The sequence below is a fragment of the Phyllostomus discolor genome, chromosome 5, assembly GCF_004126475.2.
Source record: "Phyllostomus discolor isolate MPI-MPIP mPhyDis1 chromosome 5, mPhyDis1.pri.v3, whole genome shotgun sequence".
NCBI classification, from domain to species: Eukaryota; Metazoa; Chordata; class Mammalia; order Chiroptera; family Phyllostomidae; genus Phyllostomus; species Phyllostomus discolor.
The window spans coordinates 118003588-118031060 of record NC_040907.2 but is presented as its reverse complement, the minus strand read 5'-3'; the positions used below and the strand labels follow the sequence as shown (position 1 = coordinate 118031060).

At 53.5% G+C, this 27473-nt stretch overlaps 1 protein-coding gene across 6 annotated transcripts in view; it reads left to right on the top strand.

Annotated features, from left to right (window-relative positions):
• ZMIZ1 (zinc finger MIZ-type containing 1) overlaps positions 1 to 19562 on the top strand; it is a 225645-nt gene extending 206083 nt beyond the window's left edge. For 3 of the 6 annotated variants that reach the window (XM_028513299.2, XM_028513300.2, XM_036026760.1), the window contains 13 exons: positions 219 to 401; positions 1366 to 1443; positions 2104 to 2278; positions 2692 to 2833; positions 4372 to 4582; positions 5822 to 5927; positions 6877 to 7037; positions 8062 to 8129; positions 8438 to 8506; positions 8986 to 9230; positions 10496 to 10662; positions 14018 to 14275; positions 15739 to 19422. In XM_028513299.2, the coding sequence (XP_028369100.1) occupies positions 219 to 401; positions 1366 to 1443; positions 2104 to 2278; positions 2692 to 2833; positions 4372 to 4582; positions 5822 to 5927; positions 6877 to 7037; positions 8062 to 8129; positions 8438 to 8506; positions 8986 to 9230; positions 10496 to 10662; positions 14018 to 14275; positions 15739 to 15846 (1971 nt within the window). In that variant the 3' untranslated portion in view covers positions 15847 to 19422. Of the gene's footprint in view, positions 1 to 218; positions 402 to 1365; positions 1444 to 2103; positions 2279 to 2691; positions 2834 to 4371; positions 4583 to 5821; positions 5928 to 6876; positions 7038 to 8061; positions 8130 to 8437; positions 8507 to 8985; positions 9231 to 10495; positions 10663 to 14017; positions 14276 to 15738 lie in introns of all 6 variants that reach the window. The other 3 variants (XM_036026757.1, XM_036026759.1, XM_036026758.1) reach the window with 3 other exon arrangements.
• The last annotated feature ends 7911 nt before the right edge of the window (positions 19563 to 27473 follow it).

Below are 27473 nucleotides of genomic sequence, written 5' to 3'. Positions count from 1 at the left end.
AGCTCTAAGCCAGGTGGACAGAATGAATGACCATGGATGTCCAGACAAGAAGGGGCCCCAAGCATCATCAGCTTGCCCTTTTCCAGATGGGGAGGGCATTTTGTGGGTGGAAAACAGCAGAGAGAAAGGAGAGGAGATGGGGCAGTCCTGGCATTCCAGTGTGTGGCTCAGCTCTGAGACACTGAGAGCTTTTCCCCCTTTTTTCTCTGATGCCACAGCCCAACTATGGAAACCAGCAATACGGACCAAACAGCCAGTTCCCCACACAGCCAGGCCAGTACCCCACTCCCAACCCCCCACGGCCGCTCACCTCGCCCAACTATCCCGGGCAAAGGATGCCCAGCCAGCCAAGCACCGGGCAGTACCCACCCCCCACGGTCAACATGGGGCAGTATTACAAGGTGAGTCCCAACACCCCACATCCCCACCCCCACTGTGCTTCAGGGCCATGGGTGTTCCCTGAGTACCCAGGGAGTAGGCAGAGATTTCCAGATGTGTTCCCCTGTGTCCAGATCTGTATGGATAGTGATCAAAATGTTAGACTGGCTTCTCTTGGTTTCTATTCTCAGGGGCTCAGATGATGGTTTTCTTTCTCTGTTTACCATTTATAGCAACACACAAGATAATAACAATGAAGGGAATACGTTTTTTTTTTTTTTTTTTTTAAAAAGCACCCTGAATCTGTTAACATTTCGCTGTAAACCTTGTTTCTCTACCTGCACGTGGGTGCCAATGTGCTGCATAGTTGTTGTTGCTGTGGCTGTAGTTTCTGAATCTGTTGCTTTCACTTGACCTGAGGTTGTAAGCATGTTACTCGTTGCTACAGCGGCTCCACGGATTCCCATCCAGTGGCTGCCTAGCCTAGCCTTCCTCTGGGGTGACTGCTGTGTTCCATCCTTCCCTGCCTGTTGGACATAGGATTTCTTTACGATTTTTTACTTTTGAAGTAATACTATGATGAGTATCTTTAGGCACATAGCTTTTTCCTTCTTTGGGAGTATGGTAAAGTACATTCTCAGGAGTGAAGAGGACTCTGGAAATACTTTACATTTATTTGCCAAGGAATTATGCCAGCTTACATGACCACCTCCCATGTGGCATTACTATTTTTGCTATAACTTCAGCACACTAGATGTTTCTATTTTTGTAAACTCTGTTGCTAAATTAATAACCGTGGACAGAAAGAGGCGAAGCGCTGCCCCCAGGAGGTGACCTGCTCTATCCCTGCTCTGCTCCTCACCCCCAGCACCGTGGGGGTGGAGGGGCTCTTTAGCATCCCCTATACTCCCAGCAGATTTTCACTGCAGGAAAGAGAGCAGGCTTTTCTGCCTTCTATTCACGTCATTATTTATCTTGCTTTAACAGCCAGAGCAGTTTAATGGACAAAATAACACCTTCTCGGGAAGCAGCTACAGTAACTACAGCCAAGGGAATGTCAATAGGGTATGTCCCAGTTTTCATCTGAGGAACTATAACCCACGTGCCATTCCTACCTCAGCTTCTGGATGTTAGCAGGGCCCATGGGCAGGGGTGCCCTCTTGGGCCACCTACTGTGGGGCAGAGACTCCTGGACAAAGAATCTGTAGCTCTGGGTGGGTGTGTCAGTGATATGTATGGACCTGGTGAGTCCTGGAAGAAAGCAAGGTGGGGACTAAGAAAGGGAGAAGGGTTCCTGGGGAGCCAACTGCCCCATGATGCTGCAGGCTTCACTCTGCATGGAGACCCCAGTGGGCTGGAGTAGAAATGGAGGGTGTGGCCTGGAGTCATGATGTAGGCAGTAGGAATCCTGGGCTTGACCCAGCTCTTTCCTCCCAGGGATACATCCCCCATCACCCTGAGCCTGGGTTCCCATTTGTCAAATGGGGTAGGGGACCCTGCACCCCCTAAGTGAAGGGTAGGAAGGTCCTTTTCAGGCCCACCTGTTTTCTCATGGGGACAGAGGCCTGAGTGTAGCCAGGAGGGAGGGAGTGGTTTTCCTGGGGTGCTCTCCTCCCTAAGGGAAGCAGAGGCCATAGCCCTAGGACCCTAGGTTGGGTAGGGTGTGTGTCCACAGCCCTGGCTCTGTGACCTCATAACCTGTGTGTTGTTTCTCTTTCCCTCTAGCCTCCTAGGCCAGTTCCTGTGGCAAACTACCCCCACTCACCTGTTCCAGGGAATCCCACACCCCCCATGACCCCCGGGAGCAGCATCCCCCCATACCTGTCCCCCAGCCAAGACGTTAAACCACCTTTCCCGCCTGACATCAAGCCAAATATGAGTGCTCTGCCGCCACCCCCAGGTGATTGCCCCATTCTCCCTCCCTGTGTTCTGCCAGGGGCCAGGGGGCATGGAAGTTTGCCTACCTGTTGGGGCTGGGCATGTAGAAAGGGCAGAAAGGCTTAAGAACAAGCAGGGAGCCTGTGGGAAAGAAGGGATGCAGAGCCAGGATGAGTGGGACATGGGATACAGGGAAGGTCTGGATGGGGTGGGGTAGACTGGGAGGAGCAATGGGCTCCCTGATGTGCATACTAGGGCACACAGCCCAGCTGCTGTGGCCCTGTTTGCACCCACACCTGCATGTTCCTCTGAGCATGCAGCCAAGGGTGCATGTCAAGTGGGTGAGTGAGCCCTACCCATGGCCCCAGAGCCCACGGCTTCTGTGTGCCCATGGTGGCCAGAGGCACGTGACTCATCAGCTCCTCCCCCACCCAGCCACCCACAATGACGAGCTGCGGCTCACGTTCCCGGTGCGGGACGGCGTGGTGCTGGAGCCCTTCCGCCTTGAGCACAACCTGGCCGTCAGCAACCATGTGTTTCACCTGCGGCCCACAGTCCACCAGACGCTGATGTGGAGGTAAGTGGCAGGGCAGGGGCACGGGCCTAAGCTGGATGGAGAAGGCCCTGGTGGTGACATCCCAGGACCCATGGTGGCAACATTTGCCTGCCATCCTCAGTGTACAGCAACATTGACTGGGCCCTTTGTGTGCAAGGCCGAGGGGGTGTCACGGGGTACTTGCAGCTCAAGAGAGACAGACAAGCAACCTTCACATAGTGGCCTGAGGGCAGGAAGCAGCTGTCACTCACCCCAGTCCCAAGAGAGTGGTCAGGGATGACTTCCCAGAGAAAAAGGTGGCTATCTCAGGCCTAAAGGCTGAGCAGGACTATTCCAGCGCAGAGGCCCTGAGCTGGCAAGAGGAACCTGAGAATGGCTTGTTGTGGCCAGAGCAGGAATGTGGACAGAAGAACTAGAGTGGGAAGAGGCCTGGGTTGGGCAGAACTGACTAGCCTTACAGATTGCAGGGGACTGGCCGCCAAGGGAGCTGCAACTCCAGCACCAGAACAGGCTGGACTACAGCGGCCAGTGGGCCCCTGCTGGGCAATGCTTGCTTGTTAACAATGAGGAAACTGAGGCCAGAGGAGCTGATTAGCTTGGGGGAGTTCTCACAGCTAGCGAGGGACAGAGCTGGGACATGGGCCTGGGTCTCTTGGATGCTAAAACTTGATGGTGTCTCCACCCTTGATCCTTCCTCCTTAGGCAGGACTCAAGTGCCATGTGCCATGCCTGTGACCAGGGCTGCTCAGCTGCCCAGTGAGCATTCTGAGAGCAAGGATGTGTCTGAGATGGCACATGCACACACGCACCTGCACACACAGCTGGCCCCCTCGAGCAGGCAGTAGTGAGGGCCTGAGGCAGCTGGGGTGGGTGTTGAGAGCATGAGGTCTCAGCTGCCCAGGCAGGGAGGTAGAGAGAGAGAGACCCCTGTGGACCTTGCTAACCCATCCCTCCTCACTCATGAGTGCCCTCAGCGAAGAGGCATCCATGGCCCTGGACACTGGCCCTGCTTGGGTTACATGCATATGTGGTCACTGCTGGTTTCACGGCGACTTCCTTTAGTGCTGTGTCTTCAAGGCCCACTCAGGGGGTGCCTGAACCAGACACAGCCCTGGCCTGGGCGCTCCTCCCACCCAGTAGGAGCCTTGGGGATGGGCAAAATCAGCTTCTCAGGTGGTTTTGTAAAATTAGTGTCTTTTTGTCCCTCTGTCCCTATCCTGGGGGAGCAGGCATCATGCCGATTAGTCAGGAGGCCAGGGGAGATTATTGCCAGGGCTGTGGTGGTGGCTGGAGTGAATGAGTATGTGGGAGTTATAGGGGAAAGTTGGGTTGTTGGAATGGGTTTTAAATGGAGGTGGGGGCAGGGGGAATATCCAGGGTAAGAGAAGAGAGCTTGGGGAGGCCAGGGGAGCAACTGAGGCCAAGGATGGGGCCCTAAGAGACTCATGGGACTGTGTTGGGTTAGGGATGTGTGGCCCGGCCAGGTGTCATGAGGTCACGGCAGCTGCCTGGCAGAGCCGACCTGAGCCCTGTCCCTCCCCTCCCTTCCTCGCCCCCAGATCTGACCTGGAACTGCAGTTCAAGTGCTACCACCACGAGGACCGGCAGATGAACACCAACTGGCCAGCCTCGGTGCAGGTCAGCGTGAACGCCACGCCCCTCACCATCGAGCGTGGTGACAACAAGACCTCCCACAAGCCCCTGCACCTGAAGCACGTGTGCCAGCCGGGCCGCAACACCATCCAGATCACCGTCACGGCCTGCTGCTGTGTGAGTGTGGGCAGGTTGAGGGCACAGTGCAGGGAACCCGAGGCCTTGGCCTCCCTTCTACAGCCTTGTCCTTGGGTCTCTGCCCCCTATTCCCACGGCCACCGAAGCAGTCTTTCAGAAACACACTCCAGAAACATTCAGTGGCCCCCCAGGACTGTGGAATAAAAACCTGCAAAGCCTCTGCGTCTGGCCTTTCCCCTTACAGCACAGCCTCCATCTGGTCTGCATTCTCAGCTCCATTTACTCCTATTGGCCCTTCCTCCTGACACCTTCTCCCATGTTCCGTGGAAGTCTGTGTCTCCCTCAGAGCTCAGCTCTGTTCTGTCGCAGCATCACGTGTGTGTGTGTGTGTGTGTGTGCGCGCGCGCGTGCACACGCCTCTGACCTGTGACTCATTGCTCTACTGCACAAGTAGCAAATGCAAGGCCCTCCACCTTGTTTTATCTGGCCTGGCACCTGTTTCTACCCAGCGGCAGCACCAAGCTCTTGCTTAACTGTTAAGGAGAAGTTACATTTATGCAGTCCTAAATTACATTCAGACCTTTGAAGGCAACCACAAGGCTGATGTGGCCCCCAGAGAAAATGAGTTTGACAGCCCTGCTCTACAGACACATCTGAACCACACCCCCGTCCCCCAGAGATCAAGCGTGGCACACAGGGCTTGTGTGGAAGTGGGTTGCCTACCTTGTTCTGGTAGCCTCTCTGGGGGGTAGAGAAGAAGGAGAAGCTCTGCTCCTGCCCTTGTAAGCACTGGGGCTCTGAGGCCTCCTGAAGATAGGAGTCACAGGACTGGGGATATTATCAGAGTGAAGAGCCTGTGGGGACATGCTGGGCTGTGCAGTCCTGGAAGGCTTCCTGGAGGAGCAAATACAGGGACACCATCCTCAGGCAGAAAGGGTGAAGGATACATAGTGGGGTGCAGTGGTGGGCAGGGTTAGGAAGTGAGGTAGGCTCCAGTCCTGATCCCAGTGCCCCATAACCCATCCCAGGGGTGTTTCAGTGTGTCATAGCAGCTGCTTACAGGTAGTGACCCCAGCCTGGGGCTCTCGGCTCATAGGTTCCAGGATACATCTGGTCTTTGTAGTTTTTCTCCCCTATGTTTCTGGGGCACCCGCTCCTGAAGTGTGTTACTGTGGACAGCATGGCCTCCTAGGGACCTTCCTAGGACTGCAGAAGCTGCAGCGGGAAAGGGCCATGGGGGCCATGGGACAGGGACTCAACATCCACTCTTCCTCGCAGTCCCACCTCTTTGTGCTGCAGCTGGTCCACCGGCCATCTGTGCGCTCCGTGCTGCAAGGCCTCCTCAAGAAGCGCCTCCTGCCCGCAGAGCACTGCATCACCAAAAGTGAGTGTGAGAGCCAGACCCCAGCTTCCCAGGGTCACCCTCCATCTGGGACCTTGGGCTCCTTGTGTGACGCCCTGGGGCCCTGAGTATTTCTTGGCACCAACCCTAGCCCTGACTCCTGCCCCTCCCCTGGGGCCGCGGGGGCAATCAGATGAACAGGGCACTGTACAACCCAGTGGGAATCTGACCCACCTGGCTCACATCATAGGATGTGAGGCAGGTTAATGCAAAACATCACAGTGTAGACAGGCTAGGCAGGCTTCCTAGAGGAGGAGATCCCCTGGAAGGCTGGGAAGAACTAGAGAAGGGAGAATCTCCACTGGGAGGGAGGCATGGGGTGGATTCAAGGCTGGCCTCCCAGCCCCAGCAGCTTACGCCTCCCTCGAGATGAAAAGACTTGGCTCAGAGTCTGTTCCTTTGAAGGAGACCCTACGTGACAATTCCAGGGGGCGCCATGCAGGGAGGTGCACCACTGTTCCCCCCTTCGATTAGGCTTCTTCACTACCTCCTGCTCCCTAGAATCACTCCAGGCAGTTAGGCGTGCAGTCTCATTTCCACGCTTGCAGAATTAAGTGCAGAAGTGCCTGAGGGGGCTCCGTTGACCCAGAAAATCAGTAGAGAAGTGCCAGGTGGGGTTTCTGCAAGTTTTGCAGAAAGTCCCCTTCCTAGGGAAGGCAGTGCTTGTTCTGCAGAGCCTGGGGAACTGACGTGGTCACCTCCAGGTGCACATGCACTCCACACATGGCATACGTGGGGGTGGCCATTCAGAGTGCTGTGCAGCCTGGGACACCCAGCAGGCCGAACTCCCCTTCACTACAGCTATTCACGGGACCTCCCAGTGTAAAGGCGGGGTTAGGGAACCAAAGTGTTCCAGCTGCAGGAGGGAGTTGAGGGGGGCATGGGAGCAGGGCAGTGCCCTCCTCATCCTCCTGTGCCTCCCACCCCACAGTCAAGAGGAATTTCAGCAGCGTGGCAGCCTCATCAGGAAACACAACCCTCAACGGGGAGGACGGCGTGGAGCAGACAGCCATCAAAGTGTCTCTGAAGTGCCCCATCACATTCCGGCGCATCCAGCTGCCTGCTCGAGGTCACGATTGCAAGCACGTCCAGGTGAGCTGACCTTTAGGAGCCACTGGAGTCTGACTGGGATGGCGAGGGGTAGGCAGAAGGGGAGCGGACCCTGTGTCTGCCCCCTGAAGGACACGGTAGCGACCAGCAGCTCATTTCCCTCACTGCAGCCATCATTTATCCTTCGAGCATCTCTGCGTGTTCAGGGCTAGGGCCCAGGAGGCTACAAAACTTGGTTTAGGTAGATCCTACCCTGGCAGGTGTCAGATACCAGCTGGAAATCCCTCACACAGCCATGGTTGGTTCAGGTCCTGGAAGCAGGGATGCCTCTGCCCGGTTCCTGCTGTGTTCCAGGGGCCTGCACTGAGCACGTGCTCAGGAAATGAGTGGAATGAGTGACTGCCACCATCTGGGTGGCCACAACAGAGCACGGTGCAAATTCATGCAGCCCCGGGTGGGCGAGAGTCATGGAGCTGGGCCTGCTCAGGGAAAGAATCCCAGAAGAGGGTGTGAGAAGCCTTCCCAGGGGAGCCTGGGTGTGAGCCTGAAGGGTGGGCAGGAGGGAGCAGAGGCTTCAGGGCCAGGTCAGCAGCATGCTCAGCCACATCCTCCCACACAGTCCCCAAGGGCTTCCTAGGAGGGCTGCCTTACTGCCTCCAGAAGAATGTTGCAGGCAAGGTGAACATCTGGTCACTTTATTTGACACACTGATGAACTGGACTGTGTGCGTCCTCAGTACCTGGGCTAGGCTGATGGGAAGACCTGAGTCCACGTTGTCCCCACCTCGGTGAGGGGGGCTGTCTCAGGCATGATCAGTGAGGGGCAGCCACAGAGGAACCAGGAAGGCTTCTTGGAAGACGCAGGCACAGGGGTGGTGTGAGGAAGGCTGGGCAGAGGCATGCAGGGACAAGAAAAGTATGCCCACCCAACAGCCAGCCCTGGGTCTCCACCGTGTCTCTCCCTTTCTGGTGGGAGGTCTTCATAAGGGTCTCAGGAGCACTAGCACTCTCATCAGAGCAGTTTCCGAGAGTCCTGATTGCATCTGTCTGTCTGTCGGCCTCCTCAGTGCTTTGACCTGGAATCGTACCTGCAGCTGAATTGCGAGAGAGGGACCTGGAGGTGTCCAGTGTGCAAGTGAGTGACGCCCACCCCAGCGGAGCTCCTCCTGTCCCCCTCTAACCCTGCCCTTTGGGGTCCAGCCACCTCCACCTGCCCTAACAGCAAAACAGAGAACCCAGATATGGCAGAGGGGCTCAGATGACAGGAGCTATACATAATCACAATCCCTTTGTGTCAAGCTGTCACCATGCCGCCCTGTCCTGTCAGGGCCTACAATGGTAACCACCTGCGGACACCCACTGATACAGTGGGGTGGGATGAGCTCTGCCCCCACCCCTTAGGGTCCAGGAGCCATGGCCAAGCCCTTTTCTCTCCTTTTCCAGTAAAACTGCTCTGCTCGAGGGCCTGGAGGTGGATCAGTACATGTGGGGCATCCTGAATGCCATCCAACAGTAAGTAGGCCTCCCCAGCCAGGGGCACATGGGACAGGGTGGCGGGAGTGTCAGCCTGGATCAAATGTGGGGAGCAAGTGAACATCCCAGACACCCGCAAGGCTGGAAAACCATTTACCTGCATCTCTCACCTTTCTGTGACTTTACCTCTGGAGCTTCTGTACTGGGGGCAAATGCACTTTCTAGAAAGGACCAAACTCAGACAGAGAAAGAAGCTGACAGTGCCCCCAGCATCCACTTCCTGGGTGGGAGACCCTGGGGCCAGCTGCCTTGTGCCTGGCCACTTGTTTTTCCTAGCCTCAGTGTCCCTATCTCTCACAAAATATAAAAATCCTCCATACTTCTGTCATGGGCAGAACCTGGGGAAAATTGGGGCAGGGGACCTGGGCAAGGGCACCTCAGTGTCTGTCTGAGCTAGAAGCTCTTAGGTTCAAAACTCAGATCCCTGGAGCCTCAGCTCTGCCCTCTTGCTCCTACAGCTCCGAATTTGAAGAGGTCACCATCGATCCCACGTGCAGCTGGCGGCCAGTACCCATCAAGTCGGACCTACACATTAAGGATGACCCCGATGGCATCCCCTCTAAGCGGTTCAAGACAATGAGTCCTAGCCAAATGATCATGCCCAATGTCATGGAGATGATCGCAGCCCTGGGCCCTGGCCCGTCCCCCTACCCACTCCCACCTCCACCTGGGGCCACCAACTCCAACGACTATAGTGGCCAAGGTGAGTGACGCCAGACAGGGAGGACTGGAGGAGGGTGGCCCCAACAGTCCCAGTGGGAGCGCAAGACCTCTTTGTTGATGGTGGCAGGTGGGGGGTGTGTTGTGAAGAGGCAGAGGTGGCATATAATGCCCACAATATTCCCACATCATTGGACCTGGGCGTATGGCAACCTGCGCACCACCTTCCCCCCATCTCCGTTGGGCTGCCTGGTTCCTTCCAGCCTTATGGGTTGGTGCCCAGCTTGGAAGCATGAGTGAAGCTGCCCCATGAGCCAGCTTCCTGCCTCTTGCACCTCACCCCACCCTGCCTGGCCTGCTCTCCTGACTGCTGGAGCTGCCGTAGATAGCAGCTCCTGGACCCCAGGCAGCAGGCGCCAAGCCCAGGGCCTGCTTTGCTGGGGGCACACTGCCACCTCTTCTCCAGCCTGCATGTGCACTGGGACCAACAGAATACTCTCACCTGGAGGTTTTTGTCCTCCCAGCCCTCCCATTTCTCTGTGACATCTATATAGTCCCTGTCTCTGCAAATCTCCCACTCTGCCAGGGACAGAGTCCAGGAGCTTAGAGCTCCAGCCTTCGACCACCAAGGATACCACCACTGTGCTCTTACTGTCTGCTGCTCAGGCCAAGCTTCCTCCATATGGCTGTTCCTAGAAAGTACCCACCCTCACCCCCCTCAAACACAGGGCATGGCAGTTCCCCCATAGGACCCTGCTCTTGGGTCCTCAGAGCTCCCAGATGATTACAGACCCAGAGAGGTTCGCCCACCCAGCCAGGTCTCACAGTACACCAAGGGCTTCGCAGCATGCTGATCCTCTGACCTCTCACCAAAGCCACGTATTGGAGGGCACAGCAGCCAGGGAGGCCGGACAGCTGGCTTCTTGATTCTGACACAGCCTTCTTCATGAACCTGGCAGATCCTGACCTCCTGCTCTGGGCCTGGGTCGACTCGGTGACGAGGTGCTAGGATGAGGGGCGGTGGGGAAACAGGTCTGGGGGGCTAGCTCAGCACATCCTGTGGAAGGCCGAGTCTTGGGCCTCATTCCATGTCCCCCTGCACAGCTGTAGAGCAGCACATGCCCGGGGGACCGAGGCCTGCTGGAGAAGGCTGCACTGCTGCCCATCACACAGCCTGGACACTAAGGCTGCAGGAGCCATCTCAGGCCCAGAGAAGGACAGGACTTGTTTCCTAATTTACACACTGCCTGCTCCCCAGAGGTGGCTGTTTTTCCTCTAGGTGAGCACCTGCCTATTTGTTCCCCCTAGGCAACAACTACCAGGGCCATGGCAACTTTGACTTCCCCCATGGGAACCCTGGTGGGACGTCCATGAACGACTTCATGCATGGTCCCCCCCAGCTCTCGCACCCCCCGGACATGCCCAACAACATGGCTGCCCTCGAGAAACCCCTCAGCCACCCCATGCAGGAAACTGTGAGTACCTCTCCCTCATCCCCACCTCCCCAGCCTCTGCACGGGGCTGATGGGGCAGAGGGCTTCCCCGGGACCTTTCCGATGCTTGCCTAGTGCCCTCCCAGGCAAAGAGGACTAAGAATTGGGTTTGTGTGCTCAGACAGGAGTAAGACCTGACTGAGGCTGGGGCAGGGCCCATCAGCATCCTTGGACCCAGCTCTTTCACCCAGGATGTCAGATTCTCAGGGGATGGAAGCTGCCGGCACCACCCTGTGCACGCGCGCGCACACGCACACACACACACAATCCCTTGTACAGCCTCACACACATACCTGCACATATGCCCACATGCAACTCCCACCCTCTCTCGCCAACACTTACATGTACTCTTAAACTATCTTATGGTAATAAGCCCCAGCCATGTAGAATTTTGTCCCAAAGATTCAGACCCACTTACTCCACAGGGGTCTAAATCTTTGGGGTATCACTATCTCCTGCAAAAAGAAATGTCAAAAATCTACTTATCCTGTGAATATGCACTTCCTGTCCTGTTTCACCTATTAACACATACCCTGCGTTGCTGAGAAGGCCCCTTGCAGGCAAGGTGTCCAGAGGCCTCCCCTTCCTGTGGCCCCGGTGGCAGAGGTAGGGGGCCAGTGCATACTGGATGGTTTCATCCAATTCAGCACACACTTTCTTAGCCTGTGCTCCAAGCTGGGCCTTATCTCTGATGGAAGCAAGACAGACATAAGCCTTGCACTGATGGGGCCAAAGTTCTGGCAGAGCCCAGAGGGTGGAAGAACAGTTGGGGTTTGGGGAAAACAACCAGGGCTAAAGTCTAAGGCTTCAGTGATTCTGTCTCTTCCTGATGAGCAGGAGGAGTGGGAGGGGGGCAATAAGGGCCTGGCCACACCTACTACAGAGAAGGGCCCAGGGCTTCCACAGAAGGGTCCTGTTGGCATCAGGGTTGGATGGTCCTGCACCAGAAGGCACCACTCAGGCCCTCTAGTCCTTCCTCACGTGGCCTGGAAGGAAGGGGCCTCTGGAGTGTACTGTGTTCCACACACCTGACGTGGAGTTGGCCCTGCCACCGAGACAGCGTCTGTCCTGTGGGCCAGAGGTGCCTGGTTCTTAGCAACAGTGGCACTTAATCAGGAATCTAGGTGAGGGACACTACAGCACCTTTCTTGCAGCACCCCAGAATGCCAAGTCAGAAATAGCTGTTCTCTCAGGACTTTGGCCACATTTTTATAAGTTACTTTCTGCCTTATAGGGCTTCTGATTTGGGGGGGCCTCTTTCCTGGACCCCCTTTCCCAGCCCTGCTCCCCAGAACCTCAGCATTCCATGCCCAACATCCCACAATTCCTTTGCCTTATTAGTTCTGCACCTGGGTTCTTCAGAGGGACTTAAGCCTGTGAGTTGACTTCACAGCCTCCCAGGATGCCCCTAGCCATATACCGTCCTTCCCCATTTCTGGGCTCTCTCCCAATGGCAACTGGACCCAGAAGTACAGCTGTGCAGGGTAGGGTCATGCACTCACAAATAAACTGCCCCCACACCTGCCCAACTAGAGCAGCCTGCCCCCAGCAGAGCACACAGCTGGGAAGGATTCCCATGCATTCAGGGAGTGCTGGGAGAGCTCCAACCAGGCACTAGGTTGCTCAAGCACTTTTCCGTCCAGGTGCCAGGTTGACAGATGTTAGCAGCAGCTTTCAGATAGCACCTACCTGCCCCTCTGGGTCCTGAGGCATGCCAGCAAGATGTCAGGCCAAAAGGGAGCTGTGTCAAAAGGGGAGCTGAGCTGTTTCAGCACATCTGAAGATTGTCCTGGGCTAGGGTGCCCCAGGAGGGTGGATCTCCATCTTTTCCCCCCAGAATGGGCTCTGTGGGGCATCCACAGACACGAGTGAGAGTCAGAAGCTGGCCTTGTACTGACAACAGCGGTGGCTATCACTCCATCATTTCCTGGTCCTTCTTACCTCATGGGTACCCTGCCTCGGTACCCTCAGGTCATCCCCCAACCTCAGAGCCCAGGCTGGATGGCACTGTGCTACAAGGGGCCACCCAGACCATGGGCAGAGGCCAGCCCACAGCAAGGCCTGGGGAGCGGCATTTAGGAGAAGCAGGACAAGTAACTAGGGTCTAGAGAAAATCAGGGAAGGTGCAGCTGCCGTTTTTAAACCCACAAAGAGAAAAAGTAATGTTTCCGTGTGGCCCAGAAGATGGGAAGGGGAAGGTATACCAATGACCAAGGAGACATGTGGTCACCAGGCTGCCCTTCCCAAGTGAGCAGCCTGGTGAGTCAGTGAGCTGTCTTCACCAGCAGAGTGCTTGTGGGCTGAGGGTCCAGTCAGGTATGGGAGTGTGGTGAGGGCTTGGACTCAGCCTTTCCCTCTGCAACCTCAGCTCTGAAGGAAGGGTGCTTGGGACAGCAAACAGACTATGTCTAGCAGGGGAAGTTTAAATCCCACCAACTGTCCCCTGCCCACCCACAGCCCCTGTGTTCTGGTGCACGTGCCCATGGGAAGGTATGGGTCCTCTAGTTTATCTGTCAGAGAAGCTCGACCTGCCCCCACTTTAGCAAGGCAGCCCCCTTGGTGAGCCCTGGTACCCTGGGAGGTGTGGAGGTGCCTGACTTCCTCAGCACCCGTGGGGTGCAGCCTGTAGCTGCCTGGGTGGATGGCAAGGAGGAAGAGCCTGGCAGTGCTGAGAGGCCCCCACTCTGCTCCTTTGACTTCAGCTGACTACTACCCTGCCCTAGGACACCAGGCAGGGCTCATATCAAGGTTCTTGGAAGAAACCTGTGTGCCCACTGCTGCCCCTGCCCAGGGCCCACTGGGAGGCACAGACCCACTCCTGAGCTGCACGCCTGCCCCATGCTGTCTGTCCATGTCTGCTCTCCACCACCCCGGCCCTTAGGGGCCTGCACCATGCTGCCAGCAGCACCCCTTCTGCCTCCCACTCCCTGGAAACATGCCCATTTTGCTTCTCCATCCTGCCCTCACTGTTGTTCGTTGTGGTTGTGGTGTCCAGGCTGGGGAGGCGGAGGGGCTCACAGGGACCTGGACTCCACGCTCAGTGTCTGTGCTTGTCTCAGAGCCCCTGGCCGCCTCCCTCCTGGACTCACACAGCTTCTGAGGCCCCTTCCCCAGTCTTGCTCTCCACCACCTCCCTGACTGGCAGTTTTGGGGGAAGATTTTGTTTCTCTGCACAAAAAAAAAAAAAAAAAAGAAGCATTCAGCTTTGTAAAGGGGTGGCTTTGTTTTGGGGGTTTGTTATTTTCCTGGTTTTGTTTGGTTTTCATTTCTCCAGGCATCTCGTCGCTGTACCTCGTCACCTCACCTTTCTTTTCTCCTGCTCTCTCCTCCTCCACAGATGCCACACGCTGGCAGTTCTGACCAGCCCCATCCCTCCATACAACAAGGTTTGCACGTCCCACACCCCAGCAGCCAGTCAGGGCCTCCATTACATCACAGTGGGGCTCCTCCTCCTCCTTCCCAGCCTCCCCGGCAACCGCCACAGGCCGCTCCCAGCAACCATCCACACAGCGACCTGACCTTTAACCCCTCCTCAGCCTTAGAGGGTCAGGCCGGAGCGCAGGGAGCATCTGACATGCCGGAGCCTTCACTGGATGTAAGTTGGGGTCCCCACTTGCCTTGGCCTGGGGCTAGGCCTGACACCTGGGACCTGCCCAAAGAGCAGGTGTGGGTGTTGAGGGCTCAAGGCCTGGGTGGAGGAGGCGTAGCTGTGAGGGGTGGGTGGGTGGTGTGTGGGCCCAGGCAGCTTGCCTCCCCTGGCTCCAGAACCAGAAAATCCCACAATGGGGAAGACGCACTGAGGATCCGAGTGACCCCTCCCCTACCTTGTCCCCTTGGCCAAGGTCCTACAGCCCAGCCCATCCCTGCCCCACCTTCCCCCAAGACCCTTGCAGAGTCCCTCTGGGCCCGGTCTGGAGGCAGCATAGGAGGCTCCCTGCCCTTCTTTCGGCCCCCCTCCTCCCCCCCCCCCCACATTGAGTTTGCCATCTCCTTGTCTGCCACGCTCTCTGGCTCGAGGCAGGGACGGGCTGGAATGACAGAGCCCCTCTGTCTCGCTGCTGTATGTCTGTCTCCAGTTTCTTGTCCATGTGTTATCCATGCCCTGTGCTTCTGCTTGCTCCATCGCTTACTCTGAGAGAGGCCCCAGTGTGGGGTGGTAGTAGGATCAGCCTCCCGTCACATGTGGGTTACTGAGATGCAAGTGGGTGGCCGAGACTCAGAGGTCTCCTGCCTTGAGTCCTGAATGGTCTGGAAGATGAGAAGAGATGCTGTGGATGACGGGGGCTGGGCAGCTGGCCAGGGCTGGACCGGGAAACATGCAGAGCTTGCCCCTCCCAGCCCAGCCCCTAGGCTCTACATTTCCAGGAAGGAGGCCTGCCCTCTCAGCCACTCCTGGCCTTCTTGTCCCAGCCCCGCTGTCTGTCACCCTTGGCCCCAGCGATGTCAGTCTTTGTGATGAAGGGGATTCACTAAGTTGTGCAGTGACCTGGGATTCTCGCCCAGCTCTCCTCCACAGGCCAGGCCGGTGGGGGGTGCCTTTAGATTCATGAGGATACTCCACGTGACAGGAATGCTTCAAAGACCCCATGGTAGAGGGTAGGGACAGTCTGCAGCCTCTGCCCAGGGGCCACAGGGAGGGATGGTGGTGTTAGCCAGCCCCAGGCTTGCCAAGGAGCCGTGAGCTCTTAAGAGGGATCCAGGGTGGTGGGAGCTGCAGGGGCTGCCCCACCCACATGCAACATGGTTTCTGCTGGGGGCCCACTTAACCTGCGGCTCCTTTGGGCAGGGTGTCAGGGAACCGGGGGAACTGATCGTGAGGCAGCCTCTTGACCTGCCATGGGCCTTCCAGCTGACAGGCTTGAAATAAGCATGGGTGTGCCCCAGAGCAGCACAGTGGCCTGCGTGTATGTGGGGGCAGCCAGCACTATTAGTCTCCCCTGTCGGGCCAGGATCCTGGGAGGCAGGCGGAGGACAGACGAACAGGCATGGGGGTGCCCTGCGCTCCTCACCTGGCCCCGCAGCTGACACCTCATCTGGGTTTCTGTACTTCTTTTCCAGCTCCTTCCAGAACTCACAAATCCCGACGAGCTCCTCTCATACCTGGACCCCCCCGACCTGCCGAGCAATAGTAACGATGACCTCCTGTCTCTCTTTGAGAACAACTGAAGCCCGCTGTCCATCCGGGCCATCCCTCCCCACTCCGCTCCTTCCCCGTCTGTCCCCCACACACTTCCCCACCGGGAGCCCGTGTCCTCAAACCACCCCTGCTTCGGCCTTCTCAGAGCAGGGGTGGGAGGATGCACTGTGAAGCCCACGTGGGTCTGGAGCCGATGCCCAGAGCAGGCCCCAAAGATGACCCTCACAACGGGGAGCGAGCCAGGGAGAGGGCACACGCTGACAACGGCTTCCTGGTCCCTCTGAGTGTGCTCATTCCAGACAGCCCCTCAGTGCCGCTCCCCCTGCCCTCTGGTTCTTCCAGTTTCTAAACTGTAACCCTGCCTCCCTGCTCCCTGGCCCAGAGCCTCCTTCACGTGACTGAGCCCAAAAGAGGCCCCCTTCCCCTCCTGAGACCTGGGTGGCCCAAGCCTTGGAGGAGCAGTGACAGTTGGCTGCAAGGAGAGCAGCCCGCCTACCACCATCACCCACCACAGAAAAGCACAAACCTCTGGGAAAGAGAACTCTCTTAGGGGCCAAGGTTGTCACTTTGAACCCTGACCTCTAAGCCAAGATACCCTGTAAACACTCTCTCTCAGAAAACAGAGAAAAAGGACAAGGTTCTGTGTTTGAGAGAGGGTGTGCCATTCCTGCTTGGGGACTGGTGGGAAAAGGGTCAGGGCCTCTTCAGAGCCAGGACAACACAGCAGGTGGCTCCAAGACCTTTTGACTCGGACCTGGGCTAAGCCTTGTGGGGGGACAGAGCGAGTACCCAGCAGAAATTATTGTGCCCTTAGTTGGGGGACAGGAGAATGCTACCAGGTGGTCAATAAGAACGGCAACTCAAAACTTTGCTCCAAGCCACTCCCTGTTTTTAAACAATTTAAAGCTACAAAGTCATCTGGAGAAAAGGAATATGGACTTGGACAGCAAGCGAATCATTTCTCTCCGTGCATTCTATTTCCTTCCTCCCGCTCCTCAGCTGCCTCTCCCAAACCGTTATGTCGGATACCCACTTCCCTCTGTGCTGGTTTCCCTTTGTCCTCCAAGCCCAGATGGCAAGGGGGGATGGTGGAAAGGAATGGGAGATGCAGGCTTGGCGCATGTGTGGGCTTAGCAACAGGAACTCCTGTGTCGGTATCTCCAGCCCCACAGTCTGTTTGCCCCTGTGCTCAAGGCTGCCCACGTGTGCTGGGATGTACCCAGGAGCATCGAGGGATGCTTTTGTGGCTGCCTCAGACACCAGCTTCACTGCTGGTCTCTCCCCTCCGTCTCCCTCTGCCATGGAAAGCTCAGCCCACACTCCTGCTGGGTCAGACCGAAGCACCTCTGGTTTTCTTGCCATCACTTTGCTCCATTCAGCTCACTGCTCTCTGAGGCTCCCAGGTAGTATGTGTGTCCATTTTCCTTTCTGGCTCCTCTGTGTTCCCCTAAGCCACACGGCCTGGGATGCTGTTGAGCCATTGGGTAACTTGTGTCACGTCTGTGAATTCGTTGCACCCTCCCTGCTGCTGCCTGGGGCCCCCTCCTGCTCTCCTGTCTACCATCTGTGTCCTCAACCCCCGTCTCCCTCTCTGTGGCGGGTGGTCCCCAGCACTCCTCTGGATTTGACCGGAATGGTGGCCCCAGCTGTTGACCTTCAGTCACCGCACCAGACGGCCAGCACAAGGTTCTCTGAAGGGAAGCTGCCATTGTCTGTCCAGCCTTTTTCCTTTGTCCCGTTGTTGAGGTTTTTTCAAACAGTGTGGTGTTCAGTATGCAAATCGATTATTTTAAGAATTGCTTTTGTAAATATCTTTGTGAATATTTTAGTATTGTCTTTGATAATATGCAACATTTTCATGACCTGGTTATAGCCTTTGCTGGTGTTTTTAAAAACCTTGACTCAATGACAAAGACCGAGTCCTTTTTTTAAAAAAAAAAACAACAAAAACAAAAAAGCAACCAGGGCTATTTGTACCGATGAAGGGACGAAGAGCAGGGGTGGCTGTGCCGGAGTTGGACGACCAGGCTGTCCACTGTTCGGAGCCATCCCCAGTCGTCTGCTGGGGACAAGACGGCACCAGGTAGCATGTGGCCATCTTTGCCCAAAGGCCAATAGCCCCGGCCAGTGGCCACATTGTACCAGGCCATGTGGGAATGTCCTACCCCAGACAGACTTACAGATGCCTTCCTTAGAAGTTCCTGCTTCCTGCCATGCTATGTTTTCCCAGAAAGGCCTGGGATTCAATCTGGTTTTTATCGGGGTGTCCCTACTCTGCTCACTGACCTGTCCACAGCTGTGTGGTACAGAAGGCCGATAGGCCCCCCACAGCCCAGACTCCAGGCACCTTCATCCATCTGCAAGGAAGCTGCAGTCTCAGCACCTGAGACAGGTTTCCCGGGTCCCCTTTCAAGCGAGCCTCCACCAGCAAGTTCAGGAAAGAACTTCCCTGACCCGTGGAGCCTGAGGCCCACATTCTGGAGGCATACTCTCTCAGAGTGAGTCTGGAGCCAGGCCAGGGGGTGAGTGGGAGGCATGAAGGCATCCAGCTGGAAAAGCTCCAGCTGGGGACAGATTCAGGTGATGGCAGCCTCCCCTATCAGGAGCAGCTCTGAACTCAGGAGACGCTTCCCTGATCCTTTTTGGACAACTACTTGGAGCCATAAGTAACCTCAGCAAAAACGAGGCCTCAGCAAGCCACTTCTCCACGACAGGCACCCACCAGGCCATAGGCGCCTTTCCACTGCCACTCCACGAGATGGACAGGGGCAGGCGGGAAGCCCCAAGTACAGGCAATCACCCCATCTTCTTGGTTTGAAGCTTTACCCATGTATCATGTTCCCTGTTACCATTTTATTTTTTAAGAAACTTCTAATACTTTCTCCCTAATGGAAGCCCTAACTCCCTCCCCCACCCCACCCTGCCCCGAGAGCTACAGTCTGCTCCCTCGGCCTGACCCATCCAGATAGGACGTTGTCGGCAGCAGCGACTCAAGGGACGTATGTACATATGTAAATGAGAAATAGAGACATGTTAACAGATGCATTCATTTCCCTTGGAATGTGTATTGTTTTTATTTTACAAAACAAAAGGCTTGGAACTCCATCTTAATGTGGAAAAACTAGATCCTGTTTGTTAGCAATTGTGAGGTCTCTCTCCGCATCTGTCTCACTCATGTAATATACTCTGACCCTGTGTGGAAAGGAACTTTTGTTGTTTTGTTTTTATTTTACCTACATGTACTATTTAGCTTCAGTGTACTAGTCCTGCCACCTGTGTATTTTTAGGGTGCTATGGAAATAATGAAAAGAAATGGGGATTTCAGAAGAGAATTGTAACCAAATTCATACTTTGTATAATTTTTGATATCATGATCACAGGTGATTCACACGCACACACACATGAACACACCCGCAGTGCAGCCTGACGTGCTCCCACGGAAGTCTTCATCGTCTCTGCACGCCTCCGTGCAGCGCAATCATTTCATACTTTGAACTGGTCAGAAAAGTCATTGTGATTTCTAGTCTTGCAAAGCTGTATGTAGTTAGATGATGTGACAACCTCTAATATTTATCTAATAAATATGTATTCAGATGAAACCTGTATATTAGGTGTTCATGTGGTTATTTTGTATTTAAAGATCAAATTATTTGACTATTGCTAGACATTTCTATACTCTGTTGTAACACTGAGGTATCTCATTTGCCCATGTTAATTTTTTTCTAAATAAATTGACAAAAACGAAGGTTTGGCGAATTAGCTATTTTGTGACCATTAAGGAGTGGTTTGGGTGTTTTCGTTTTTGCTTTGAAACCACCACCCCTGCCCAATCACCCTGCAAAGAAAAACAGAAAGAAAGCAGGTGGTTTGGGTGTTGAGTTGGGGGGTGCCCTGCCGTGGGTATCCCTGGAAGAGGCCCTGAGACCTGGGGCAATGTGAGAGTGCTTAGGGCCCAGGGCCCTCGCCTCCTCCTGGGGCAACCCCAGTCTCTCCAGCAGGCCCTGCCCCTCGTGGTGGGATATGCAGGTGGGGAGCAGGGGCCTAAACAGGGCCAAGCCCTAAGTGGGGTGCTGGCCAGGCTCTGGCAGCAAGCAACCTTGAGGGTTTTCTGGATTTAAGGAGCAGGAACCTATTTCTTGTGTTCAGCCCCAGAGGGCGCTGTCCAAAGCCATCTAGAATCCATCTGGAAGCACAGGCTCCACAGAGCCTGTAGTGTTGACTCAGCCACTCTCTGGTGGCCGTCTGTGTGCTGTCTCTACCATCTTTCTCTGGCCACCCAACTTCTCAGTACTCCTCCCGCTCCCCTCTAAGGGAACCTTGGGTTTTCTCTTTCCTGTGACTGCACCTTTCTTAGGGTTTCTCTTGCTCTGGCCACTGTTATAACTGTCCTTATATCCTTGGCACCCGACACAAACTGACTGCCCTTCCTGTGCTCATGGAGGTTTGGGGAAGTGAATCTGATTCTCAGAGCCCAGCAGCCGATCGCTGCCCCTCCTCCACTTGGCTCTGGCTTCCTGTGATAGGAAAAAAGGGAGTTGCCCTTCCCCCTGCAGGGCCTGAGTGAGGGCAGGTCCAAACATAGACAGGAGCGCTGGCAGGTCCCCCCAAATATATCCCCTGGTGCGTGTAGGAATGTGAGTCAAGAGTGTGTGGTCTAAGTGTGAGGAGGAGTGTGTGTATGCAGGAGCAATACTCGGTGCCAGGTGTAGGGTGCATGGCCACATCAGCTGTTAACTGCTGCCTGGGGAGACCGCCCCCCCCCCCACCTCTGGGGCTTCTCCAAGGTGGCCAGTTTCTATTTTTGGTGGGAGGTGGAAGATGAAGGGGAGAAGGAGAATTTGCATCAGAAGTGGAATCCTGGTCACTGCTAAACTGCAGGCACTGCCTTCTGCCAGCATCCCCAGGGCAGGAAGTATGTTCTCTGAGAACAGACACTCCTCAGAGAGGAGGGGTCGGGCATAACGGAGAGTGTCTGAAAAGGGGCCACCCCGTTCGACGTAAGAAATATCCAAACATGTAGAGAATTCTTACAAGACTGTGAACCAACCTGACCACAATTGCTGGGAAGCAAAATCAGAACACGTTGAGTAAATGTTCTGGAAAATGGCAGTTTTACCACTTATTTTATACATCAGAATCAAAGGAGAAGGCATAGGGAAGTTAGATGAAATCCCTTGGTGGTAGATTAGGGAGGCAAGAGAAAGCAAAACAAGGAAATCTCTGAGACTGGATAAAAAGTACACTAGACAGACGCTTCTTTCACATGGATGGGTACAGGGTAGTTAACATCTGCAGCACAGAGAGATGGTGTCCGGGAACAAGATAACAACGAGAGTGGTCTCGTGCTCTGGTGGGAGGCTGTGCCCTGAGGGGTCTAGAAAAGGAAATTACTCTGACATTCCAAAGTTATGTTATAGCAGATGCAAGAAAACAATAGGCAGGCTCAGTAAAGGTAAAGACTGACATTTGTCAAGGAAGATACCAGTCTAGGACATGACTACCTGCCACGACTCGCTTTTAGTTAGAAACTTTTAACTTCAGACCCACCATCGTGGTTACTCTCAGTCTCTGAGCTTGTAAGGCTGCCACACCAGCCTCTCCTGAGCTGGTCGGGTTGGTGTGCGACCCGTTTTTTGTCCACACACTGCTCCCCAATGCCTTAGATCTTCTCCACCCATCACTGAGCGACCCGTGAAATCAGTTTGGTGGGTTATGACCAGTACTTTTTAATGAAATAGTTGAGAGTAGCAGAAACATTTAGAGCACCTGAAAAAAGGGTAAGACTGCTTGACAAAATTAATTGCAGTTGTGTGTATGCATGTGTCTGCTGAATCATGATGCAAAATTAATTCTTTTTTTTTTAAAGATTTTATTTATTTATTTTTAGAGAGGGAAGGGAGGGAGAAAGAGAGAGAGAGAGAGAGAGAGAGAAACATCAATGTGCAGCTGCTGAGGGGTCATGGCCTGCAACCCAGGCATGTACCCTGACTGGGAATCGAACCTGCGACATTTTGCTTCTCAGCCCACACTCAATCCACTGAGCTACGCCAGCCTGGGCTGATGTAAAATTAAGTCTTACTTGTGAGTTGTGGTTAAAAACAAAAAGTTTGAGTGTCATTGCCTTAAAGGCAGGAAACAGGCAGAGGGGTGGGGTGGGAGAGACCAGGCAGCGTGCTCACTTAACTTCAAGATAAGCAAACCTTCCTGAATTCTAGCTTTAGAGCCTGAAACCACCAATGTAACTAAATACAGAGCTGTGGCTGCCGTGCAAGGCTGCATGGAGACCCAGCTGCCCACCCCACTGCCCACTGAGACCCATTACCTCCTCCCGTGGGCCTGGAATGAGTAAACTCCAAGGGAAAAAAGCCCAGTGGAGGCCCTGGCTTGGGGCTGCTTAGAGTTCAGCTCGCCCACCCATCCCCTGTTGCCCTCCCCTCCCAAACCTGGGTTCGCACATCACATCCTCCAGCCCATGGGTCATCTTGGGTTTCTGTTGTTCCCAACCCACCCCACAAAGCTTCCACCCTGAATCAAATGGCTGTCCCTCCACATAGAGCCATAGGGTACTATTGAGGAAGGTCATTTGGCCCCACAGGTGAATGCCAGGATAAATTAGAGTCTCTAGCATCACTGAGACCTCAGGGCATAGTCTGTCTGCCCCCTCATCCATTTCCCTTGTCCTCTGCTCCAGCCTCCTGCTCAACCATGCCCACCTCACTCTAAACAGGTTACCCACCTATCACACAAACCCTACTAACTCCCACCTACAAACTTACTGCTAACCTCCCCCAGCCTTATCTTCTGCCCAAACCCACAGGATGTGGTGTCCCTTCCCCGGGCCCCTGGCACCATCACCTCCTTCTCTTCTAGAAGGGACTTCACTCCATCAGCCAGCCCTTTTCCTATACCCTCCCCTGAACCCCCTCTCAGGTCTGAAGCTTTGGGCCCTGGCATCATGAGGTCAAACAGCCTGCATCCCCACCCTTTGCTGTCCAGGCTTTCTGTTTCTTTTTACAAAGACTCTCAGTCAAAGAAACTGTCTGTGTTTACTACTGTCTTTCCTTGGTCATCTGTTATCCTCAACGCCCAGCAGCCCAAGTCTCTGAAGTTCTCTTGCAAGCTCATCTCACCGCTGCATTTGACTGCTACCATTTCTTCATTGAAATTTTCTTCTCTGAGGTTCCAGAACATCCCCACTTTTGGGGTCTTCAGTTCTGCTTGAGTCTCTGTGACCATTGCTTTCTTTGTCATCATCATGGGTTCCTGTCATAGCTATTGTACATATTGAGGAGATCCTTCACCTTTACCAGTTGGCACACATCCCTCCACTACTGACAGCGTGGGCTGCCAGCAACTCACCACTGCTCTTCACCAGAGAATTGCGCTCGGCACACAGGGAGGCACATGTACACAGATACCCCTCCCAGGAGGTCCACGGCCTAAAGGCCATCCAAGGACCACTCTGTGCTGCAGTGTGCTTTGTGTTCCGGAGTCTTTTTTGTGGATCAGGTTGGGCTAGACTTCACCTGAGGTCTCATGTTTGCTCAATTCTTTCTCCTTCCCTGTTCTGTCTCACTCCCTCCCTAATCTCAGGTTTCTCCTAGAAAAAGCCTAGAAAGGACTTCTAAACTGTCTCAGACTCTGCTCCTGAGAATCAGATGAAAACAGTGGGTGCCAGGCATGGGCCTGGAAGGCCTCTGAGGTTAGGATGCTGGAGGTGGATCATTGACCAGGTGGCAATGAGGATCCATCACTGGCAATAGTCACGGGCATGGGGTAACCATGCACCCACTCTAACTTTTAACCTGCAGTGAACTGGGATGGCACACAAGTGAGGGGGCTATGCCAGCTGGTATGGTTCTCTGGCATTTGGGAGATAAAAGGAAAGGGTAACCATTAAGACTACAGAACTGAGTGGCTGTTACTAAGTGTCACTGGTTCATTAAAGAAAGGAAATTACAGTCCCAGATCTCAAATGGTGCTTTACAACAAATTGTGAGAGTTTGAGAAAACCTCTTGGCCTGAAGCGCTGAAACACATTTATCTTCTACAGCTAGAGGGAAGCCTGAGGATCAGATGAGAACTCAAGTAAGAGTAGCAGAACCTCAGAAAGGGCTGAATGCTCTGTTAGGACAGGTCTCCTAGACCCAAATCAGGCCCCTAGTAGGGAAGGAGGGGACCTCAAGACCTAGGATGGGGACAGTTGCACCAACGTCTTCCCCTTGGCAAACATCTATTGCCACATGGAGGGTTTATTATAACCAGCTGACCAATGGAAAATTTCCGAGCTTTATGCATGGCTGAAACAACTTGGTATGTATGTGAGTACAAGCCACAGGTGGACTGAACCTGCACTGTAGCAGGGTGGCCCTGAAAGACTGTGGTGAAAGAGAATCCTCCCAACATGTAGAGATGTGGGCAGTGTACCTGTTCATCCACTTGGCATGGGAAGGAAAGTGACCTGAGGAAAGGATGTATGTGTTGAGTAACTATACTCAGTGGCAAATGGCCTAGCTACTTGGTCAGAAGCCTGGAAGAAGGAAGATTAGACTATCAGGGAGAGGAGGACTGGGAAGGAGGCACGTGGATAGATTGTCCCCTGTCCTGGAATGCCATGTTGGACTCCTGGAAGTTCTTGCTGTCCTTCCCTGGAAACTGCTACCTGCCTCTGCTGAAGGGTGGCCATGTTTGGGCCACATGACCAAACTATCCTTGCCCTCAACCTGCTAGACCAGGATGGACACATAATCCAAAGGATTAGCTGACCAGCAACCAATCATATTATTTTTCTCACTTAAGAATTTGGCCTGAGATGCAAAGACTACAGGAGGGCCATCTCTGGCCCCAACTGGGCTGGAAGCCTAACCTCCTGTTAGAACTCTTCCTGTTCCTAAAGGCTGCTGTGAGGCTCCATATTTTCCTGAGACGTATTCCCTCCCCTCTAAACTACATGTCTACTTATTCCTTCTTATGAAATTTCTGATATCAAAAGTCAAGTCTTCTGACACATCACTAGACCAAAAGGTGGTATCTTGCTTTTAATGAGAAAGGTGCCTGTTACAATGTGAAAACCCACGTTAGAGAAATGACTTAGACAGGATGCCCTTCATTATCATTGTTAACAGAAGAGATGTGTCGTAATGCAATTCGAGCAAGGAGGAATGGGAACTCCCTAAACATCAAGTACCATCAAGAGATTAATGTCAGAATCTTAATGGGAATGTCCAGTCAAGATGGAGGCAGAGGTAAACACGGCTCACCTTCTTGCACAACCACAATAAAATTACAACTAAACTATAGAACAACCATCACTCAGAACTGTCAGAAACTGAGCTGAATGGAAGTCTGACAACTATGTAATGAAAGAAATCACATCCTTCCAGATTAGTAGGAGGGGCAGAGATGCAGAACGGGCTGGTCCCACATGCACATGTGGTGGATAAGAATTAGGGAGGGATAACTCGGGGGAAAGGAGTCATAGCCCCACACCACACCCCCCAGCCCAGGTTTCGGTGCCAGGAAGATAAATCCCCATAATTTCTGGCTGCAAAACCCAGTAGGGACTGAGTTGGGTGAAGAAACTTCTGGAGTCCCAAGCAATTCCTCTTAAAGTACCCACACACGTACTTATTCAGACTCACTCCCTCTGAGCTCTAGCAATGGGGCAGCAACTTGAAAGGAACCAGTGGCACATGGGGATGAACTGAAATGTCTGACATCAGGGAAAGAACTAGGGGAGAAATCTCTCCCAGAGAGAAAGGCAGGCAGAGGCCATTGTTCCTTTTCTGAACCCCCCTACCCCACAGAGCCACAGAGCTGGCAGGCAGGGGCCATATCTGAGACTCCATCAACCTGGCTAACAATCTCTACCCTGCCCTGGAGATCCTCTGAGGCTCCTTCCTGCCCAACGTACAGACCCATCCAAGCTATTAACAGTGGCTTCTCCATAGGAATGACTGGTCTTGGCTCATGCTTCACAATTTTCTAAATCCTCTCAAACAAGCAGCAGCTAGCCACAATGAGCTCCTACCCCAATACCTCTTGATAAGTGGCCCCAGGCCTAGCACTAGCAGCAGTCAGCCTAGGTTCACAGCTTGGCTTTGCCTGAGAATATCCAATCCCAGCACAATTAGCAGACATCTCAGATTACTTATAGCTCATGCAGGGTAGCCCTGGGCAGAACACAGGTGGAGGCTGACCTTGGCCTGCACCACCAAGGAAACCCCAGAGCCTGCACACCTGGTGGACAGCTACAGGCCACATCAGAGCACCACTACCCTGCCCCTGCATAGTTTATCCTCCGCAGGGCAGAGGTTGGTTATCAGTGGCTACAGCCAGTCCTTGAAGCTGACTGGCCTGGGTAAATCCCTCCTATTGACCTGCCAGCAGCAACCAAGGCTCAACTACAAGAGGAGGGTGTACTCAGCCCACAAGAAGGGCAGACTTTGATTACCTAGCTTGGGTGATAGGGTCGGCTGTGCTACTGGAACCTACAGTACACCTATTACATTAGGCCACACTACCAAGACAGAGAGTGATAGCGACTCTCCTTAATACATAGAAAAATACATAAAAACAAATACAGGGAGGCTACCAAAATTAGGAGATGAAGAAACATGGCCCAAAAGAAAGAACAGAACAGAACTCCAGAAAAAAAAATGGAGATAAGCAATCTATCAGAGGCAAGGTTGAAAACACTGGTTATAAGGATCTCAAGGAACTTAGTGAGAACTTCAACAACCTAAAAAAGACCCAGTCAGAAATGAGGGATACACTAATTGAAATAAAGAACAATGTACAGAGAAACAACAGTAGAGTTGTTTGGATGAAGCCAAGAATCAAATCAATAATTGGGAATATAAGGAAGCAAAACACAACCAATCAGAACAACAAAAAGAAAAAAGAATTTAGAAAAAGACAAAACAAGGATAGTGTAAGTAGCCTCTGGGACAACTTCAAGCCTACCAATATTTGCATCAGAGGTGTGCCAGAAGCAGAAGATAAAGAGCAAGAAATTGGAAATCTATTTTAAAAAATAAAATGTAGTTTCTACTCTTCCTTAATTTGGTGAAGGAAACAGACATGCAAGTCCAGGAAGCACAGAGTCCCAAACAAGATGGATGCAAAGAGGCCCACTGTAAAACACATCCTAATTAAAATGCCATAGGTTAAAAGTATGTTAAAAGCAGCAAGAGAAAGGCAGTTAGTTACCTCAGGGGAGTTCTCATAAGAGTGTCAGATGATTTCTAAAAAAACCCCAAAAAACAACAACAAAAAAAAACCTTGCTGGCTAGAAGGAACTGGCAAGCAATATCTAAAGTCATGAAAAGCAGGGACCTACAGCCCAGATTGCTCTGCTTGGCAAAGATATCATTTAGAATTGAAGGGCAGATAAATAGCTTCCCAGACAAGAGAAAACCAAAGAAGTTCATCATTATCAAACCATTATTATGTGAAATGTTAAAGAGACGTATTTAAGAAAAAGAAGATCAAAGGATGAGCAATAAAATGGCAATAAATATATATCTATCAACAATTGAATCTAAAAACAAAGTAAGCAAACAAGAACAGAGACAGAATCATGAATAGGGAAAGTATTTTGGTGGTTGCCAGATGGGAGGGAGGTAAGGGAGAATGTTTGAAGAGGTGAGGGGAT